Below are 21,506 nucleotides of genomic sequence, written 5' to 3' on the forward strand. Positions count from 1 at the left end.
ATGTTTGGGCAGGTCCAAGATGATGCGCCATACCAACCGCATAGTTATGCTTGAGTCGGTCGTTCGGCTGGGCAGAGATTGCCGCTGCATTCCACGCGCTTGAGGTCACCAAGATCATGTCAAAGTTGGAGGAGAAGCACATGAACAGATGACGGAAAGGATGGGTAGGACTAGATTCAGTGTTGTTAGATGTCACCTTTGTGCATAGACGACAGGAATTCTTCGCTTTAGTTGTGAAAAGGGAATGCCCGCCTGATAAAACATCAAAGCATGCACTGTAGTGCAAGGATTCTTAATTTGCTTTCTTGTTAAGAAAGACTTCGATTAGGTGTTGAAAGGTTAGCCAAAATAGAACAACCAACTATCTAGGGCTTTTCACACTTTCGGCATTGCTATGCAACCATCCGAATCTGGAAGCTTGCACGACAAATTGACTGCTCGGAATCCACAGATCAACATACATGAAGCTTTATTTTTATTCAATGATTTCTTTCTTTCTCTAGCAGGATAAAAGATGCAATATATAGCATGTTACACATCTACAACAGCCATAAATCTTCTTGTGTTCGTTGCGACCCGCTAAGCTTTTTCTAGCTCTGCAACTTGCGGGCCTAACAGATAGTCCCCGAGGAGCCCCCCGTGATCCCCTTTAGTACCAGGTGGGGGCACCAACCGGTCTTTAACCGGTTGGTTCCCTAACCCGATACTAATATGCTACCCCCTTTAGTACCGGATGATGCCCCAACCTGGTACTAATGTGCCACCCCCCTTAGTACCGGGTGGGAGCACCAACCGGTACTAATGTGGACCATTTAGTATCGGTTGGTGCCCTCAATCGGTACTAAATTTCCTCCTATAAATCAACTTCCTTTTTCTTCTGTCCGAACCATTCACCACAACTCCAGCTTCACCCTATCCATGGCACCATAGGGGAGGTGTTGCCGGATTGAAGACTATTTCTTGGGGATTTCACTCGTTCAAGTGTTCTAAAGGTTAGAAACTTTATCCTCCCTGGATACATGATTAATATACTAAGTTTTATACTTTAGAGCTAGAGTAATTTATGATTTTTAGAATAAGATACAATAGAGAAATTTTTATTTATATGAACATGTTATTTAGAGCTCATATTTGTGATTTTTAGAATAAGCTACAATTTTTAGAATGCTATATTTCGTATTAGTCAAAGATATTGATACGAGGTTAGAGAAATAATTTCATAGTTTAGTATTTTTCAAATATGAGCTAAATATATTAGGCAAATCATAGAGATAATAAGATGAAATAGAGATACGTATTTGTTGGGGGAAACATTAACGACTTCCTTATACTCCTTAAACGACGGTCGTAAGGGCTCGAGCCCACCTCCAGCAACAGTGACCTCCGCCGACTTGTCCCGACCCCCGGGTCACAGGGTCGGACACGCCCGACCTCCCGAGACCGCTCCACATCCCTCGCCGCAAATTTCCGCCTCGCCCAAGCTCAGGAGCAAGGGGTCGGACGCGCCCGACCCCACACCGCAGGGTTCCGCCCCGCCCGACCCCGGGCGCAAGGGATCGGACGCGCCCGACCTCTCGCCGCAAGGCTCCGTCTCGCCCGACCCCGGGACGCTGGGTCGGACACATCCGGCCCCACGGGATGGGGCTTCGCCTCGCCCAAAGACGTGCATAGACCAGCGGACGAGGGCGTAGATCTTGTGGGCCCCTACCGATCTCGCCATAAATGCGACCGAAGGGGGCGCTCATGCCCGGAATACGGCTCTGACACGCAGAGAGGCGCCCGCGCTCCTCGATGTGACCGGCCAAAGTTTTCGGGCCACGCATTGTAGCCATGACTGCGCAGGGCTACAGCTGCACCGTCCTGACCCTCCCCTGTGACATTCATCATAGGGTACTCATCGCCCGTGCTGCCTAGCAAAAGAAGGTGCACCGCCCAGTTTCCCGCTCGGTCTGGCGATAGGAGCGTATTAGCCGCGCCTCCCGATCAGCACGCAAGGCTACAGAGGTCGCTCATCATCCACGACGTGTGCAACTACGGTGGCCAGTCATCATCATCAACTTGCATGGCTACAGCGGTCGGTCGCCACGCACGTCTCGCACGCTCGGCTACAGTGGCCGACCGTTGGGTCGTCGATAGGGCCCAACGACAGCCATCCCTCTTCGGTGGTCATGCTGACAGGAGACAGAAACCGGAAGGGAAGGCGGCGACCCTGGTGGCTCGGCCCATCTCCTGTGCTTTACTTTCTTTGCTTATCTTTTTTACTTCTCCTTACTCCTAGCTCGATTGTAACTCCCGTCTCTTCCTTACACTATAAAAGGAGGACCGGGGGGGGGGCCGAGCAAGGGACGGCACCAAACACCCTCTAACTCACAATCTCTCCTCACAAGCATCAGTGCACATCCACAGAGACTTGGGACCAGCTTCCCTCTCTTGCCTGTTTGTAACCCCTACCGCAAACTCTGCGCGAGTAACACGAGCAGCTTCCCACACTGGACGTAGGGATATTCTTGCCCGAACTAGTATAAACCCCGTGTCCTCTCGTGCAACCATCCGAGCCTTACGCGCATAAAAACCAAATTCACTTGCCGTAGTCTTGACCCGTAACTCTTGACAACGACAATATTTTTCATTTGTATGTTGTGTTTGAGCTACTAGTCCAGTACTCCTCTTTGATCCGGCCTACAAATATGCACCACCCCAGTAACCCGCTCCAAGCTACAAGCTTTTGCATCTCCGAGCTCTCAGCCCTCCAACACTTCCCCCACAAAGCTTTATCCCCTAGCTATCTTTTACAACGTATTCCTTTCACGTATTGTAGAAAGTCACTACCATCGTTAGACCAAAGCCAGCCTGTGATATGTGACGTCAGCATTTGAGTTTGTCGTAGTGTATCATGTTATTTGGGTCTGAAATTTAATTTTTTTTATTTATATCTAAATTTTCAACAATATTTCAGTATAATGGTATTTATTTCATGTTTGTTATGTTTCATTTATATTTGTATGGATGATCAGAATATGTTTGGTTTGATAATATTTTGTAGATGGATCGGCAATGGATGTACAACGCAGACAAATGTTCCATGGAGTACATTAATGGCTTGCGTGGTTTTCTCGATCAGGCAAAATCCAACAAACCACCGTTCGGTTTCATTTGTTGTCCATGCAGAAATTGCAAAAATGAGAAGGATTACTTGTCTAGAAAGACTATTCATGCCCACATATAAAGTTCTGGATTCATGCCTAACTATTTTGTTTGGACCAATCACGGGAAAAGAGGAGTTATGATGGATGATGATGAATAAGAAGAAGATGAAAATATTCCTGACTGGATTCAAGGAGGTGCCTTTGCAGATGCTCCAATAGGTGAGGCTGAAGAAGAGATGGGCTAGGCAGAAGGTGCTATTGATGATCTAGGTCAGGTGTTGCAAGATGCAAAGGAGAGATGGGTGAGGCAGAAGGTCCTATCGATGATCTAGGTCGGGTGTTGCAAGATGCAAAGGAAGACTGCAAGAATGTGAAGGAGTCAAAAAAGTTCGAGCGTATGTTAGATGATCATAAGAAATTGTTGTACCCAGATTGCAAACAGGGGCATAAAAAGTTGGGTACCACACTGAAAATGCTGCAATGGAAGGCAAAATATAGAGTTCTGATAAGAGTTTTGATGAGTTAATGAAAATCATAAAGAACATGCTTCCCAAGGGGAACGAATTGCCGTCCTCAGCGTACAAAGTAAAAAAAGTTGTTTTTCCTCTGCGTTTGGAGGTACAAAAGATACATGCATGTCCTAATGACTGTATCCTCTATCGCGGTGAGGAATACGAGAAATTGGAGGCTTGTCCTGTGTGTGAAGCGTTGCATTATAAGATCAGACAAGATGACCCCGGTGATGTTGAGGGGCAGGCCATCAAGAAGAAAGTTCCTCCGAAGGTAATGTGGTATTTCCCTGTAGTACCACGGTTGAAGCGTCTGTTCAGAAATAAGGCACGTGCAAAGTTGATGCATTGGCACAAAGAAGAACATAAGCAAGATGAAATGATCAGCCACCTCGCTGATGGGTCTCAGTAGAGAATAGTTGATAGAGAATTTCCAGAGTTTGAAAAGGATTCAAGGAATATACGGTTTGGTTTAAGTACATATGGATTCAATCCATTCGATGAGTTCAGTAGTGGTCATAGTACTTGACCTCGACCTTATGTAATATTTTTATAGTCTATATCTAATAAACATGAAGCTACCAAATTATTTTTCCAAATTTTATGAATGTTATTTGGTTTACTACTCAATAAATTAATACAATAGCAATTGTAAAAGAAAGAAAAATAAAAAGATGTTTAGGCGGGAAACTAAAACAGTGGTATGCAACCCCTTTAGTACCAGGTGGGGGCAACATCTAGTACTAAAGGGGTCCTTTTTGTTTCCCGCACGCGAAGCCCCCTTTAGTACCGGGTGGGATTCTTGCCCAGTACTAAAGGGTTGGTGGGTGGGTGGGAGGGGTTAAGTGGTTGCGCCCCTTCTTCTCCTCACAATACTTGGTGAATTTCACATCCCCGCCCAATCCACCGCCGCCGCCTCCTCGCCTCATCCGCCGCCGCCACGCCCCCCATCAGCATCGCCATCCCGCCTTTGGTCGCTGCAGCACGCCGGCCCCTCCACCTCCATCCCTGTCGCCGCCCAACCTGACCCCTATCACTGCCTCGGTCGAGTCATCGCCACTCCCCGTTGCCGCCTCGGTCGTCGCTGCCACCGTTCCTTTCGCCACCCAGCCCGGCCTCCTCGCCGCCCACTCAAGACGCGTGCACCGACCATGGGCTCTTCTTGCCGCTGACGTAAACTCGCGGTCGGTCGCTGACGTCACTATTTTTTTTCTAAATATATGCAGCATTAGAAATTGCATAGGAAATTGTAGGAAATAATGTTAATTAGAAAAAAAAAATCTTGAAGTAGCTAGAATTTATATAAAATCATGTTAATTCTTAGAAATGTATAAAAATAAGTAAAAATTACATCATGTTAATTTAGCAAATACATCATCAAATTGTAGAAAATTATTTTAATTGTAGAAAACTCTAGGAAATAATGTTAATTGTAGGAAATCATGTTAAATCTTTTTTTATTTCTGTAGTATATGAATTAGCTAGAAATTGTAGGAAAAATCTTGAATTAGCTAGAGAATAAAGAAAAATTCTTGAATTAGCTAGAAATTATAGAAAAATTGTTGAAAAAGCTTATTAATTGTAAATTCTACAACATGCCATGTTACATTCTATTAATTGTTAGAAATGTCTAGAAATAAGTGAAAATTACCAAGAAATTTATGATGTCGTCATTTACTATTACGAAATTCATCAAATAGTTCAAAATGTACAATATTCAATATTTTTGTTGTCTTACAAAAATGTATAAATATTGGTCATTCATTTTTTAGTCATTTTTTTAATTATATGTATAAGTTATAGTCAATCTTATTATAATAGTCATTTGTAACAAATTGTATAAGTTTATCATTCTTTTTTAGTTATTTATTATTGTTACAAATTGTGTAAGTGTTTAATTCTCTTTTTAGTCATTCTTTTTATTGTTGAAGCCTACTATTTATTAGAATGATTCTTTTTATATTCTATTAGTTACAAATTGTATAGTGTTTAATTCTTTTTGTAGTCATTCTTTTTATTGTTGATGCCTACTCTTTCTTAGAATAATTATTTTTTATATTATATTAGTTACAATGGCACGATCAGATGACGAGCAAACCCAATTGGACGAGGAATACCTAATGGCCTTGATTGCTCAAGGTCGCACGAACGATTTGCCAAATGAAGAGGTCGATCACAGCCAGACTAACATCTACCTCAACATATCTGGGGATGACAATGAGGAGCAACAAATTGCCGAGGGAGGCAATGATGGGCAACAAGGCGAGGTATAGCAATTATTATATGTAAGCATTATTTAAATTCTCTACTTATCGAGATTACAAGATTACTGGGAATTAATAGTTCTTTCATTTTTCAGCCATCTGGATCGAGCAGCAGGTCTAAATGGAAACGAGGCAAGAAGAAGTTAGAGGGCCGTATCATCATCACGGAAATTGCTGAAGATGGTGAACCAATTGCTCCTACCGATGCTAAGACTAAATTGGTGAATCAAATTGGATTTCTTTGTTAGAGATAACATCTTAATAAACTTTCAGAATTGGAAAAGCCCTGAAATTAATGGCAGCATCGCTTCCACAAGCACGGTCCCCATAAGCATGGTACCTGACCGAAAGAAGGAAATGATATGGGATTAGTTAAAAGAAAGCTTCACGTTTGAAGGTGTAGATGAAGACAAAGTGAAAGATTGGGGCTTCAAGAAGGGTGCAATTGCTTTTCAGACATACAGGAAAAACCTGAACAAAGAGTACATAAAAGAAGGGGCTTACACCTAATTTCACGAAGCACCAGAAGTTAAGAGATCATTGGGATTCATTTGTACAGTTCAAGCAGTCGGAAAAGAGTGCTAAGACAACTTAGACCAACATCGACAATGCTCAGAAGAAGAAATACTTTCATCGTCTTGGATCAGGAGGTTACAAGAAGGGAATCATGAAATGGCAGAGGATGGAAGATGACACAATTGCCAGGGGAATAGTACTATTGACTCTCAAATGGCCGAAGCGATCAAATAATTGGTATTATGCTCATGGCGGCACACTCAATCCCAAAGATGGATCATTTGTGTTCGGCTAAGAATTAAGAGAAACGGCTATGAGGCTTCTTGACTTAATAAAGGCAACGGCCGATGGATCTTTCATGCCTAATCGAGAGAAGGATGAGCTGACTATGGCACTTGGTAATCCCAAACACCCTGAACGTTGTCGAGGTAAAGGAGTAATTCCATGGAAGTTTGCCTTTTGTGAGTACATTGATTCATATAAAAGTCGCCAAAGAAGTAAGGCTGAACATGCACAATAGCTGCGAGAGTTGCAAGAACACGTAGCTTGGACAAAGGCAAGAATGGAGGAAGCAATAGACCGGCGTGTGGCTCTAGCTCTTAGCAAACAAGTCAGTGAACAAGCAGCTACAGCATCAGGGGCACATGTTGACGTAAGCCCTTCTCAGCACCAAAGCAGTGTCGCTTCTAGGGAAGCCCCAGCTGAAGGATCTTCTGACATACTTGAGGACAACCAACGTCACCCCGTGGACGACATCACTGGGAGAGCCCCTTGTGAGCTTGTTACTCCTATCAAAAACAAGCTCATTGTAGTGGCTTATGGTGCGGCTGAGCAACCGACGCAAGGCCAAATACTTCATGGTGTGGAGATTCCAGTTTGTGGTTACGCTAAAGTTGTGGTGGACCGAGTGGTCGATGGTTGGGATGATCTGGAACTAGAGATCTCTAGAGGTGACAGGGAAAAGAATCTAGGAGAAGTCATCCATGGTTGGATTTAATGGCCCAAGTGCTACATAAGGATTATGCAGCCGAATCCCTCGACCTTGGGATCATCTCCTCAAGGCTCAAGGGCAATATCACCTATGACATCCGCCAGGGCACCCTCTCCACTACCAAACAGGGATCCTAGCATGAATCCACCTCCCCCTGCTATGAGCATGGCTACACGGCGAAAGACGCCTTCAGTTCCGCCTACTGCGGCTACGAAGAAGCAGAAAAAGCAGAAGAAGAAGCAACCGCCGCCCAAGTACCCATGTGATATGACAGATGAGGAACTCCGCACAGTACCAGATGCTGAGGTTAAAGCTTTCTTCGCAAGGGAGAAGCTGAAGAGAGATACACCACTTGATAAGCGTAAACTTCGAGCTTTCATCAGAAGCATGAAGGTGGAGCAAAGGAAACAACTAGAGAAACCACCGCTATCTGACTACGACAGACAAATAACAAAGGCTTCTCAGAAAATAAAGAAAAGTGGGTAAACTATTTCACAACTCGGAACCCAATCCAACCAATCGATTGCCCCATTCAAGGTGCTTTCGGAGTTTAATTAGAACTTGTTACAATTCGCCAAAGATACAAATCTCACCCCAGCTCAACTTTGAGGGGAGGATCACATCCCAAAGCACCCTAGGGCTGCTAAATGAAAAGATGAGTATAGAAAATCGCTTGTGTGGCTGCAGTTGGTGGACCGTCTTCCAACGAAGATGTACAAGTTGCACCAATGGTACATGGAGGCTTCAGCCAATGGTTTTTTCATGCTTGAAGTTCGGATTGGAGATCAACATTATTTCCGTGGGGAAGATATTATAAATGTGCCGCTGGAGGAACTATATTACCTTTACAATCAAGACGCACTTGACAAGTCACTCATCAGATCCTGGGTTCTGTAAGTCTTTAATTTGCTCTAACTTCAAAATTCTCGCTCTTGTCATTGTGTGATGTCTTAACTCCTATTCGATTTTGTATCATGCAGGATGGAGATTCAAACTTGTCGGAGGAAAGGATACTATGACGTAGGCTTCATGGACCCCGATGTTGTAAACGAGTAAACTCTAAGAGATAAACCAAATCGTACATTGAAGAATATATATATAAGTTCCTCGACAAGCAACATCACAAGAAGTACATACTACTACCGTACAACTTCAAGTGAGCATGTTTCCTATCTCTTTCTTTTTCGAACTAGCAGTTAAATATAAGACTAACTAGCTTTGGCTGTACAACTTCCATTGGATACTCATTGTTGTCGTGCCTGATATGAGCTTCGTATATGTCTTGGATTCTTTGAGGAAACCAAAAGATGAATACAAAGACCTCATGAACGTTATGAACAAAGCATGGGGTCGATTCTATTGAAATCACGTGGGTGAATTCAAGGAGGAACTTTAATGAAAAACTGATTTCCTGGTATGTTTTGAATTTTCACATCTCGTGACACTTCCTTGAACACAACAAATATTTCATAACTTTTTTTGTATATATATAGTGTTGGAGACAGGAGCTAGGGAATAATTTATGTGGATACTACACATGTGAGTTCATCCATGGCTTTGTAGCGTATGACCGACCACGATTTAACCGTACGTATACAAAATTCTTAACAATAAATTAGTTCTAATTGTGCAAACCCATTGATCTACTCTATATATAATAACCTTTGCCAATGGCACAGGTGATGTATAGGAAGGAAAGAGTCCTCGACACGGACTACATCAGGGCAATTCGAGAACAACTCTCTGAATTTCTTCTGGACGAGGTAGTAAATCTAGCGGGGGAGTTTCATAATGATGGATCAAATCTACATGACTGTGAGGACTCGGGTTCAGAATAGTTGATACGAAATGTTGAACTTGGAAAGTTGAGGCAATGTAATATTATTCATATATGTGTATGCACAATATGTCTATATATATAATAGTATCTCAAATGTAATATTAAAGATAAATACAACTTTATATATATTAGCGTATTAGAACTAGAACTAGTATACGTACGAATATAGAATAAAGAAATAGAAAAGAAAATGAGAAAAAAATAATTAGTACTGGTTGGGGAGATCAACTGGTACTAATTTGGCCAACCCGCGCGTGACTTGGCAGACCCTTTAGTACAGGTTATTTCAACTGGTATTAAAGATTAGTACTGAACTACCAATACCGGTTGCGATACCGGTACGGGAGATTCCAACCGGTACTGATGCGTGAGATTGAAACTGATATAGACAACTTCATCCCACGTATTCTACACCGAGAAAGCGCTAGCAACGAATTTAGTCACGTCGATGTCTTCAGTAGTCTAATCAATAGGCGTGAAGTTAGATTTATACTAGGCCCTTGTTTACTTGGCGAATTTGGGAGGTGCCAAATTACTGTAGCAACACTGTAGCGTTTCGTTTGTATTTGTGAATTATTGTCCAAATATTGACTAATTAGGCTCAAAAGATTTGTCTCGCAAAGTACAACAAAACTGTGCAATTAGTTTTTGATTTCGTCTACATTTAGTACTCCATACATATACCGCAAGTTTGATGTGATGGGGAATCTTCTTTTTGCATAGTGCCAAAGTTGGGAGTTTTGTGGGAAGTGAACAAGGGCTAGCTTGTGTGTAACTTTTTCTATGTTGCGAAGTCATATTGACCAGATCAATGACTGTGTAATTCCTTTTGATTAATGAGTGTTTCCACGCTTTTATATATAGCAATCTGGCCGCTATGTCAAATCACAGTGTAATTTGCATTGGCTTATAAATATAACAGAGTGAATGATTTTTTTTAGGGAAGAACGGTGATACTGTGCGATGTGTCTGATGAAAACTAAAAATGGATGTTAAGAATTTTTTTATGCGATAGTAAATTCAAATTATAATAGTTACACAAATTACACCTCAAAGTTTAGGACTTATTTTTCTGCACTACGACTTCTCCTTCACAATTTTACAAGAAAGCTAGGTAGCTTATTAAATGCAAACTACAAAAAGAGATGAACAAGCTAGGTTTATTAGTGTCAACAAGGTAAGAACTAAGAACATAAAGCTAAAATTACTTCCTTTGGTCCAGCTCCGGCCATTCCTATGATGCATCAAATACAAAGTCTGTCAACAATCCAAAGTTTTACCTCTACTTTCTTGTTTTGCACCTATATAAGAGGCAAATAAGTCAATCACCTTAATCTAGGTTACTTCCAATAGGAGTCTTATTTTCATTCAACATGGTGCCACATAAGCAATTTTAATGAAAATGGATATTATTTCCAAGTCGCAATGTCCCCCGTACTTAAATGCAAAACGGCTATTCCAACCATTACTTTAATGTCATTTGCTGATGTGTACCTTTTGCGAAACGTGCCAGGCAAATTGCAGCACTTGTGGCTGAATTTCTACAGCAAACAACACAGGAGGGCTAACGTTTTACGCATCACGCCAAATCTCCGTCAGAAACAGGTGCCTAAATAATTGCGGCATGCTGAACCTTAGCGGGCGTGAGGTTTTGGCTGCCACCCGCTAAGGTTTTGGCTGCCATCCGAACACAGAAGGGAGGATATGTATGGAATAGCCGCGTGCCATTTTGTTGAATTGTTGTTGTTTTGTATATTCAAGCTGACATGTTTTATTCGCAAAATAAAAGTTGAAATGTTTTTAACTTGAAATTTGATTGAAGATCCGCGTTGGATCAGCACACGCGAAGAAGGAATGAAGGATCCACGATCACACAGTTCTGTGCGAACTTCTCGACGCGGGCCAAGCAATCGTGTTCCGTTCCTCGCTCTCGGCGCTGTGGAGTGCGGTTTGATTCACGGCACAGCGCAGCACGAACAGCTGACAGATATTATTCCTTACGGCTCGAACCCCGCCGCCAACCGCAAAACGACTAAACCGCCTTTATCACCCGCCCCACCACGTCGCGGGCCCCACCCCAATAACACCACCCCACGCTGCGCTGCGGCTGGGCGCTGCAGCAGCAGCGTGCTGCGAATTATGGATGGGCCAACGGGTTACCGCTCCGCCAGCTGTTGACCCCCTCTGACCCCTCCTGCGGGCCCCACGGGTCAGCCCCACCGCCACGTGACCTATTAAATGCTCATCCACACAACTGCCCTTCCTCTCCCTCTTCTTCCTTCCCTCTCGTGTTCGCTGATTGATTTGATTGATTGATTCCTCCTCGCCTTCACTCCACTCCACCCCTCGCCGCGCGCTCGCTCCCCTCGACGGGGCGAGGAGGGCAGCCGAAACCCTAGCGGCTCGGGGGGCGGGCTAGATGCTTCGAGGAGGTTCCGAGAGGAGGAGGGAAGGGTAGAAGAGGCGAGGGCAGCCAGGCACCGGCCATGGGCTGCGTCTTCGGCCGCGCGGGCGCGTCGCCCCCCGCGGCGCCGAGGAGGAAGAGGGGCAAGGAGAAGGCGTCCCCGCAGCCCGGCGCCGCGGCGGCGGCGGCCGAGGCCGGGTCACCCTCCGCCGGTGGGGACGGGAGGCCGCGGCGGCGGCTCGGGGGCCGCAAGGCCGCGGGGCCCAGGCAGGGCTGCGTCCCCGCGGCCGCCGCGGCGGAGCAGCTCGCCGCGGGCTGGCCTCCGTGGCTCGTCGCCGTCGCCGGGGAGGCCCTCCGCGGGTGGGCGCCGCGCCGCGCCGACACCTTCGAGAAGCTCAATAAGGTGAGTGTCCTGAAATCTACGAAATTCGTCGTCCTGCTACCAGAGTACTGACTCGCTATTCCTCTGCTGTGGTGGCTTTGTCCGGCGGTTCGCTCTTAGATAGGATCGGGCACGTACAGCAACGTGTACCGGGCGAGGGACACCGTCTCCGGCCGCATCGTGGCTCTTAAGAAGGTCCGGTTCGACAACCTGGAGCCAGAGAGCGTCAAGTTCATGGCCAGGGAGATACTGATCCTGAGGAGGCTTGACCACCCCAATGTGATCAAATTGGAGGGCTTGGTCACCTCCAGGATGTCATGTAGCCTGTACCTTGTCTTCGAGTACATGGAGCATGACCTTGCTGGGCTCGCAGCGAGCCCTGATGTCAAGTTCACGTTGCCTCAGGTGTGTGAGACTTCATTCCTGTTTTAGAGGGGGATGTACTTGGTGGAACTATGGAGTTTGATGCCAGTGTTTTTATCTTGCAGATAAAATGTTACATGCAGCAGCTGTTATCGGGGCTTGAGCATTGTCATGACAATAATGTATTGCACCGGGATATTAAAGGGTCAAACTTGTTGTTGGATAATAATGGGATTCTTAAGATTGCGGATTTTGGGTTGGCGACGTTCTTTGATCCACGGCATAAGCGGCCAATGACGAGCCGCGTGGTCACGCTGTGGTATCGGCCACCGGAACTGTTACTTGGTGCCACTGATTATGGTGTAGGCATTGATTTGTGGAGTGCTGGGTGCATTCTGGCAGAGCTTTTGTATGGGAAGCCCATAATGCCTGGGCGCACCGAGGTGAGTCTTGAACGTGGGGTCACTCTGTATTCTACCATGTTATCTTTTGTAGTAATCCTTGGGACCATGGCTAAATCTTGTCTTCCCACTGTTCTTATTATAAAGAATGTGGTGGTGACTGTAGATGTTGACTTTTTACATGAGATTTCATTATGAGGACAGCGGTGTGTCTACGGCATCTGATCTTCAATTTTTTATGTTTTGGCAAGTGGTTGTTTGTGAACATGTTCATTGTCATTATGGGAAGATATGAATGAGCTTTTGACCTTAGTGTTAGTGTCTGACTAGTGTTTCTCTAAGGGATAGTACATACTCTCATTGGTTGTTGGCAACATGACTTTATTGGAAACTTCTGTTGAAAAACACGCTTCTGTCTTTTCTACTATAATAAGCTGTCGATGCAATTGTGTCCATTGTTGGAAATCTCCCAACATTATAGTTATAGGTGTTTCTAAGCATTCATTTACATAACCGGTACTGGTAGGATGACCAACACCACAATAAGATTGAACTCCACTTACATGTTCAACTCTTAGTTATTTTTTAAAGATTAAATACTTAACTCTCCAGAGGTAGATACTAAGCTTTTGTCATTTGACAGCCACTTTCAGTACTTGATTAGTTTTTTATGTTTATCTTTGCTATATTTGGTTAGTTGAATGCAACTACTGTCTCTATTGTTAAAACTGTGATGTACACTGTTTACCAGGTGGAACAGTTGCACAAGATTTTCAAGCTATGTGGCTCCCCTTCAGAGGAGTATTGGAAGAAGTCTAAACTGCCACATGCAACAATATTCAAACCCCAACAGCCCTATAAACGTTGCATCAGGGAGACATTTAAAGATTTTCCTGCTTCGGCTCTGCCATTGGTTGAAACTTTGCTTGCAATTGATCCAGCTGAGCGTCAAACTGCGACGGCTGCATTGCACAGTGATGTATGTTTCTATCCTTCCTCTTCTTTTTAGTTGGAAAGAAAATTTTTAGGTGTCTGATCAGAAATGTTAGCATGAAGCGAAGTATTGTGCTGCAGTATAAACAATTTAGGTCTAGAATAAAACAATTGCTTGAAATGTTAATGTCTACAGATGGAGCAGAATTCTGCTAGCTGGGGGAAATCTGTATGATATAATACAATACTCAAATTTTAGTTATGTATTGCATGTATTGTAGTCTTTGCAAGCAACTGTGACATGATTCTGTTTTGCATGAATTTCTGTTAGTGCAATAGCCTAATGTCTCTTCAAAACAGGTGCTCTCCTACCAGGCTCATTATATCCATACTATTAGCGTTGTGATGATTTATACATTATAAAGTAGTGCAAAAAAACTAGCTTGGGAAAACTTCTCATTAGCCTAGAGATATTGAAATGTTGGCATATGATGTGTGTTGAAAGCATAAAAATGAGGCCTTCAGTATTTGGGCTCTAACCAAGAGAGCAACACCCTATGTCTGGGACTCTGGGTGTGAGCAATTTCTCAAAATGGTAGGAGATATTTTTCTTTAAAAGTTTAAGTTAGTCAGTTTTGAGGCATTTTAGCCATTCTGGACTCAATTCCGAAATGTTGGAGCAACTGAGGCATGCAAAAAAAGCTTCAAGAGCTGACTCCTCTACATGAGCTGGGTTCAAAAAATTATAATATTTATCATGCACCCCTTATCAGCTACAACCAGCCTGTGAACTGACAATGATGACCAACACCTGCCTCTTTCCTTGACACTGGCAGTCTGCCTGCCTAGTACTAGAATATATTGGCTTATTTCTATGTTTGCTAGTTTAGGATTTGTAATCCTGTGATACTGCCTTATCTCTAGGAGTGTTTTCTTGCCCTATAACCCATGTACACATCCATTGCATTACCACCAGTCCTCCATTTGGTTGCACCCAACACTATTTCCGTAACACTCGCAACCAAACCTGCTTCTGTTGATAAGAGGGAGCAGGTGGTCTTTTTTTTATTAGGATCGGGCAGTGAAGAGAGCACATGCTCTACATAATGAATGCATTATTTTGTATCTTAGCAAGAATATTCAGGTTGCCCCAGGGTGTACTCAATTTTTTTTTTTAAATTTGGCCTTTGTAGTTTTTTTCAACCGAGCCTTATGCTTGTGACCCTTCAAGTTTGCCAACATATCCACCAAGCAAGGAGATGGATGCCAAGTTGAGAGATGAGGAAGCTAGAAGGTGTGTTCCCACCTACCCTTTTCCCTTTTTGTTGTGTACATACGTGCAGATATCAACATGTTTGAGAACTAATTAAAATGTTGAACTACCTTCCTTCGATATTTTACATCACCCACTTGATGGGTGGGTTACATGGACCATCATATGTCAAGTTGAACTAATTAGAGTTTTGAGTCATGAATTATTGATGGTGATTTTGAACACATTATGGATTCATGTCATTCCTTATTTAACCATAATTATTTGTAACTCATTCGTATAAAATGGAGGAATGGAAGCATCTAGATCTGATAGAACTTTCTGTATTTTCCTGCAAACTGTCATGCAGCCAATTTATACTATTCTTTGTGGGTTTAGTGTTCAGGTTTTACCTTTTACTGCTAGGAGGTAGGAATTAACTAGAAGCAAAAAAGACTGAGACCATCAACCTGTTATTGGCTCAACACTTTTGTAGACTTGAATAGCATATATCTGCATGCAGTCCTGCTCCAAATGCTATTGATTAACTCTTTCTTTTCAATCAAGAGTTGCTGCACCAAGAAGCAGTAACAGATATAGTCATCTTTGTAACTAGTTTGTACTGGATCAATCGTGATACTGTATTTTTCTGTGCTGTGTTATTATTCGCTAGGCTACGAGCTGCTGCAAAGGCCAAAGGAGAAGCAAAAAGGACTCGACCACGGGATCGATCTCACAGGGCTGGACCAGCACCAGAAGCTAATGCAGAGATCCAAGCAAACTTAGATGTAAGTTAAATCTATTTATGACTGAAGTGTATGCTTGTTTTGCTTGCTATGGTTTCACCATAAGAAATATGGAAACTGTCAAGCTGATTGTATTGCCTGATACTGTTAGGTAATCCAATTTTGATTTCACCACGATAAGTTATCCTTCCTTGTTTAGGGGAAACTAACCATGTGTTTGGTTACGAGGTTGTAGTGGGTCGGAATGGGTTCGACCCACATCCCGCGTTTGGTTGAAAAAGGATGTTGGTTGGGTCCAACCTAAATGGGATATTCCCATGAGATCCGGGTTTGCTGCATTCCTCCAAAACGGAGGAACCACGCCGACCCAGATGGACGCCGTGCTTCTTCGTCTCCGTGCTCGCTGCCTCCCTCAGTCGCCAGGCTCCGGGACGCGCACCCAGGGCTTGCCGTCAAGGAGGCGGGCGGCATGAAGGAGGCGGCGTCGGGCGTGGAGGAAGCGAGGGCCGGCGCGGGGTGGGGATGGGGTAGCGCCGGGCAGGGAGGAAGCGTCGCCGGGCGGGGAGGAGGAGGCGTCGCCGGGCGGGGAGGAGGCGGTGGTCGATGGGTGGGGAGGAGGCGATGGCAGGCGGGGAGAAGGCGGGGGCTGGCGCGGAGCGGAGGTGGGGGCTAGCGCGGGGCGTGGAGGAGGCGGCCGGGGCCGAGGCGGGGAGGAGGGAGCATGCGGCGCCCGGTGGAGGGAGGGAGTAGGCGGCCTAGCGGAGGCGGTGGCCGGTGCTGGGCAGTGAGGAGGCGGCCGGGAGGGAGGGAGCGGGCGGCACCCGGCAGAGGGAGGGAGCGGGGAGCAGAGGAGTAGAGGAGGCGGCTGGGAGGGAGCACAGAGGAGGTGGAGGATGAAGAAGATGGTGTGGGAAAAAAAAAGAAAAGAAGAGGATGACATGTGGGCCCCGCAGCTGACAGGTGGGGCCCACAACTAACGGTGTTAAAAAGACATCCATCCCAACTCTCTCAACCTCTTCAACCAAACAAAAGACTGGGTCCAACCCATCCCTCTCCATCCCTCTCATCCAAACACGAGCTGGGTTCAACCTATAGAAGGGGGTTGGCTCCGATCCGACTCATGTCGTCCCAAAACCAAACGCATGCTAAGAGTTGTTCACTAAGCTATCCCAAAATGAATACAATTGTGGCAAAGCTTGTGCAGGAAAATGAGTGTTCGTGGAACTCTATTTTTTTACCCCATTTTAAGGGAAAAACTTAGCCATAGCAAAATTCACTACTTAGACAGGCCAAAGAGTTGTAAAAAAAGTTGAAATTAACACAAAATATGATCAAAACCGACAATTTTTATTGCACTTCTGCCAAATATATTTTTTTTCACAAAATCAATGGCCACTCTGTTTTAATTCGAGCAAAACCTTCCGAGCATATTCTCCTGTTTATGTACTTGTGCTCTTAGTACATTTCTCGTTGCTGCGAAATGGAGAGAATCTATCTTCTTTTTTTCCTTTCCTTTTTCTTTTTTGCTGCTCAAAACAAATGAGTTGAGTTGTTGCATTTGAATTAACATGTATCAAAACTATAATTGATGTGGCATAAGTAAACTCTGTAGTTTGTGACTTTCAATTGTTATTGGATAATATGGTGCCCAATATTAAGCTTCGCAAAAGTAAACTGATGCAGTTTGTGACTTTCATATGTTATTGGATAATATGGTGCCTAATATTAAGCTTCACAAATTTCTTAATAACAGCAGAGGCGACGGATGATAACCCATGCAAACGCAAAGAGCAAAAGTGAAAAGTTTCCTCCACCACATCAGGACGGAGCGATGGGTAATCCGCTGGGATCCTGTCGTCACATGGAGCCTATGTTTGAGCACCAGGATGCTTCCTTCAGTACAGTAGTCCCCATTGAGAAGGGGACCTCGCAAACATGGTCGGGGCCGTTGTTTGACCCATCAGCTCTTGGACAGTCGAGGCGGAAGAAGCAGACTACCCTAGATGCTAAGGCCGCAGCTTACTCAAAGCAACTCCAAAAAGAAAAGGGAGGGATACGAGCCCGGTAATAATTAATAAAGTATCTTTTTGGTGAGTTTGTGGGGAGAGGTTCTTCATTATGGCCTATAGATGAATTTTCTTCCTTACTTTGTTCTTTAGTGGTCGGAAAGCAGGTAACAGTTCTTTCGACTGTAGGGAGAATTCTGCCAGATTGTGTATATGTTATGTGTTAGTGTTTCCTGTTCTTTTTAGATGCTTCTGAACGAGATTCTGTCACCAAGACAGGACACTGGGTTTTACCGCCCTTGTATTTATGCTCTTTATGACTATTCAGTTGCCCATGTGTATATATGGAGTAATTCTTTCTTCTTTTTATGTAAAGGGACTGCTTGCACTTTAGTGGAATTGTTTGGCTGGTGCTTTGATGATTGAATTGTCTATGCTTGCAGGAGAAAGTACCTGTAAATTTGACGGCATATATGTAATGCGTAAGTTGTATTAGCACCACCTGAAATGAACTTTGTTGTGCATATGTGGTGTAACCTTTTTCACATAACAATGGTCATAAGGTTTGCTTATTTTAACTTGCTGGCGATGGATTGCTTCGCCTTGTGCTCAAGTGTAGAGTAATTAAGTTAGCCATCTTCACATATGTGGTGCTAACCTTTTTCACATGACAATAGTCACCGTTCTTTCTGCTTTCTTGTTTGAAGGAACATGGTACTCGTGCTTTTAGTTAATGAAGTTAGCTCTGAGTCTCTGATTGGACCTGAAAAATCGTTTGAGGATTCGAGTGTTGGAAATCTGTCACTACCAGATTTCTCAGCCTCTAAACTATGACACATTTGATGTAATCTTCCACCATCGATCTTCAGTTTCCAAGAGTTGCACACTGAGAGCCTCTTTGGTGCCACTCCATGTGGCTCCGGCTCTGCTACTGTAGCACCGTGTGCCATAAAGCTGCCTTATCTCACCAATGGGAAAAGAGGAAGCATGAGAAGCGACCCAAACTAGCTCCTCCGGCTCCGTGTCACAGTAGCGCTACAGTATGCTGGTGTACGAATATGGATTAACATTGACGTGTGTGAACAGCCTCATAATTTCCATGTTTACAGGTAGAAAAGTACTCACCGTTTTTAATCCATGACGTGAATTAGTAAAGTACGTTTGGAATTTTTGACAGCCTTGCCTCGCCTAGCCAAGCATGGAGATCAGGACGTCGTGTGCGTTTGGATATCTCGCCCGTTGCCTAGATTTCTGTAAAAGCAAGTCTTTTTGCTTGCTTGCTACCGGATTGGCTCTCCTCCGACCTCCGCTGCCAAGCCTTGCCTTGCTCGGCGAGGAGAAGCCAGGCTAGTCGGGCAAGCAAACCAAGCGGCCTGTAGCTGACATTAGTTATATGTTGATGTCCTCACAGAAAAGCATCGTGTAGCCGTCCAGAGATCGATAATTTTGATATCCTACTAGACCAGACCATGCTGGTGCAATATTTCGTAGTTACCGAACTTTGTTAGTGCTTGTAATAAGATCCCACGAACTATTTTGGTTGGGAACTTGGGATCTGCATTGTGCATTTCATTTTGATGAACTAATCTCAAGAGCAAATAATTGTACTCGTGTTAATTCAAACACTATATCTTTACCACATTGTAATTAGAAAATGAATCTTCTTTGTTTTCTTCTAAAAAACAATGGAAATTTGTAAAACTGGCAAGCGAGCTCTAGGCCACATTTTCTTTGCTGTTATTTTTCCTTGCACAAGAATAGTATTGTAGATTAATTGGTTTGAGAGGAATTTTGGATCTAGAGTAAGGAAGAGAAGTGGATGAATAATATCATTTTGGGAACTCTGAATGGATCGTTACTCTCTCGATCTTTCTTTGCTTCTATCTATCTATTATTCTTGTTATTTTACACTTTAGCCCCCGTATTACATCTACCTTACAAATACATACACCGACACTCCCCCTCAAGATGGGGTGAATATATCATATAACTCATCTTGCTACAAACTGTTGAAAATGCCTTTTCAGGTAGTCCTTTAGTCAAAACATCAGCTTACTGACTAGCTTATTTTACATAAGGCATGCAAATTATTCCTCCATCCCACCTTTCCTTAATAAAGTGTCGATCCATCTCAATACGCTTGGTTCTATCATGATGAACCGGATTGTTGGCTATATAAATAGCAGCTTTGCTATCACAATATAGCATCAAGGGCTTGCACTTAAACAATTTCAACTCCGTTAGAAGGATTTGTAACCATAACAGCTCACACACTTCATGGGCCATAGCATGAAACTCGACCGTAGACTGTGCTACAACGCTTTGCTTCTTACTTCGCTAAGCAACTAGGTTACCTCCAACAAAGGTACAATATCCTGAAGTTGAGCGTCTGTCATCCAAACAACCAGCCCTGTCAGCATTAGTAAAGCACTCAACCAGCAAATTTCCTTGGCGAGTGTATAAAAGACCCTTCCCTGGACAACTCTTCAGATACCACAATATGCGATAGGCAGCATCCATGTGAGATGATCTAGGATCATGCATGAATTGACTCACCACACTTATGGCAAAAGCAATATTAGGTTGAGTGTATATATATATATATATATATATATATATATATATATATATATATATATATATATATATATAAAAGTCTTCCAACAAGCCTTTGATAACATTCTCGATCCACGGGAGTCCTCTCATCTTTACTTAAACGATGATTTTGCTCAATTGGTGTGGTTGCAGGACGACATTCGAGCATACTAGTTTCTTTTAGTAGATCTAGAACATATTTTCTTTGAGAAAGAAATACCCCTTTTGAGCCCCGGGAGATTTCAATTCCAAGAAAATATCTCAATTGCCCCAAATCTTTTACTTCAAATTCTTGTGCAAGATATTTCTTCAAATTAGAAATCTCAGGTGAGTCATCTCCAATAATCACAATAGTATCCACATACACTATTAGAATTGCTACCTTACTTGTAGCATGCTTATAGAACAATGTATGATCAGCATTGCTTTGGAGATAACCCCTCTTGAGCATTGATTGTCTAAAACGATCGAACCAAGCCCTTGGTGATTATTTTAAACCATATAAAGACCAATGCAAATGAAGTACCTTACCATTTGTTTGATTTGTTTCAAAACTAGGTGGAATGTGCATGTATACTTCTTCATGAAGATCACCATGCAGGAATGCATTTTTCACATCCATCTGATATATATCCCAATCCAAGTTGACAACACAAGATATAAGCGTCATCCTTACTGAATTCATCTTGGTCACAGGTGCAAAAGTCTCATCATAATCAATACCATAAGTCTGAGTGTATCCTTTTGCCACAAGAGGGGCTTTGTACCTACCAACCTTCCCTTTAGTGTATGTTTAATGGTGAAAAGCCACTTGCACCCAACAGATTGCTTACCTTGTGGTAGATCCACAAGCTTCAAAGTTCTATTCTTTTCCAAAACTCTCATCTCTTCAAGCATTGTCTCCTTCCACTTAGGATCCTATTTAGCTAATTTCTAGTTAGGCCTTGTTCATTTAGCCCATCCCCAGCCGGGAACGTGGCCCGATCCATGGGGGTCACCTTGGCCTGGTTCAGATACCGGCCCACCAAAAATTTAGCATTTGTTTCACCCCATCTTGGGTCGTTTCCCTGCCCAAAACCCCTCTGTTCCTCCCACCCCGTCCGGGAACCAAAAATCTCCTAATTGGCGTGGAACCAACCCTCGTGCGAGGGTGGAGGC

At 43.7% G+C, this 21,506-nt stretch overlaps 1 protein-coding gene across 2 annotated transcripts; it reads left to right on the forward strand.

Annotated features, from left to right (window-relative positions):
- The first annotated feature begins 11,531 nt into the window (after window positions 1–11,531).
- Window positions 11,532–18,180, forward strand: LOC101758546 (probable serine/threonine-protein kinase At1g54610). 2 transcript variants are annotated; one of them, XM_022826884.1, is made up of 7 exons: window positions 11,532–12,073; window positions 12,173–12,457; window positions 12,541–12,858; window positions 13,568–13,795; window positions 14,943–15,043; window positions 15,675–15,789; window positions 17,504–18,180. In XM_022826884.1, exons 1-7 carry the CDS (start codon window positions 11,753–11,755, stop codon window positions 17,813–17,815), a joined length of 1,680 nt encoding a protein of 559 aa, XP_022682619.1. In that variant the 5' UTR covers window positions 11,532–11,752; the 3' UTR covers window positions 17,816–18,180. The 2 variants fall into 2 exon arrangements, with proteins under 2 accessions (XP_022682619.1, XP_004968746.1); XM_004968689.4 differs by having other exon boundaries at window positions 11,534–12,073; window positions 17,501–18,180.
- The last annotated feature ends 3,326 nt before the right edge of the window (window positions 18,181–21,506 follow it).

Source organism: Setaria italica, chromosome V (genome assembly GCF_000263155.2).
Source record: "Setaria italica strain Yugu1 chromosome V, Setaria_italica_v2.0, whole genome shotgun sequence".
Taxonomy (NCBI): Eukaryota; Viridiplantae; Streptophyta; class Magnoliopsida; order Poales; family Poaceae; genus Setaria; species Setaria italica.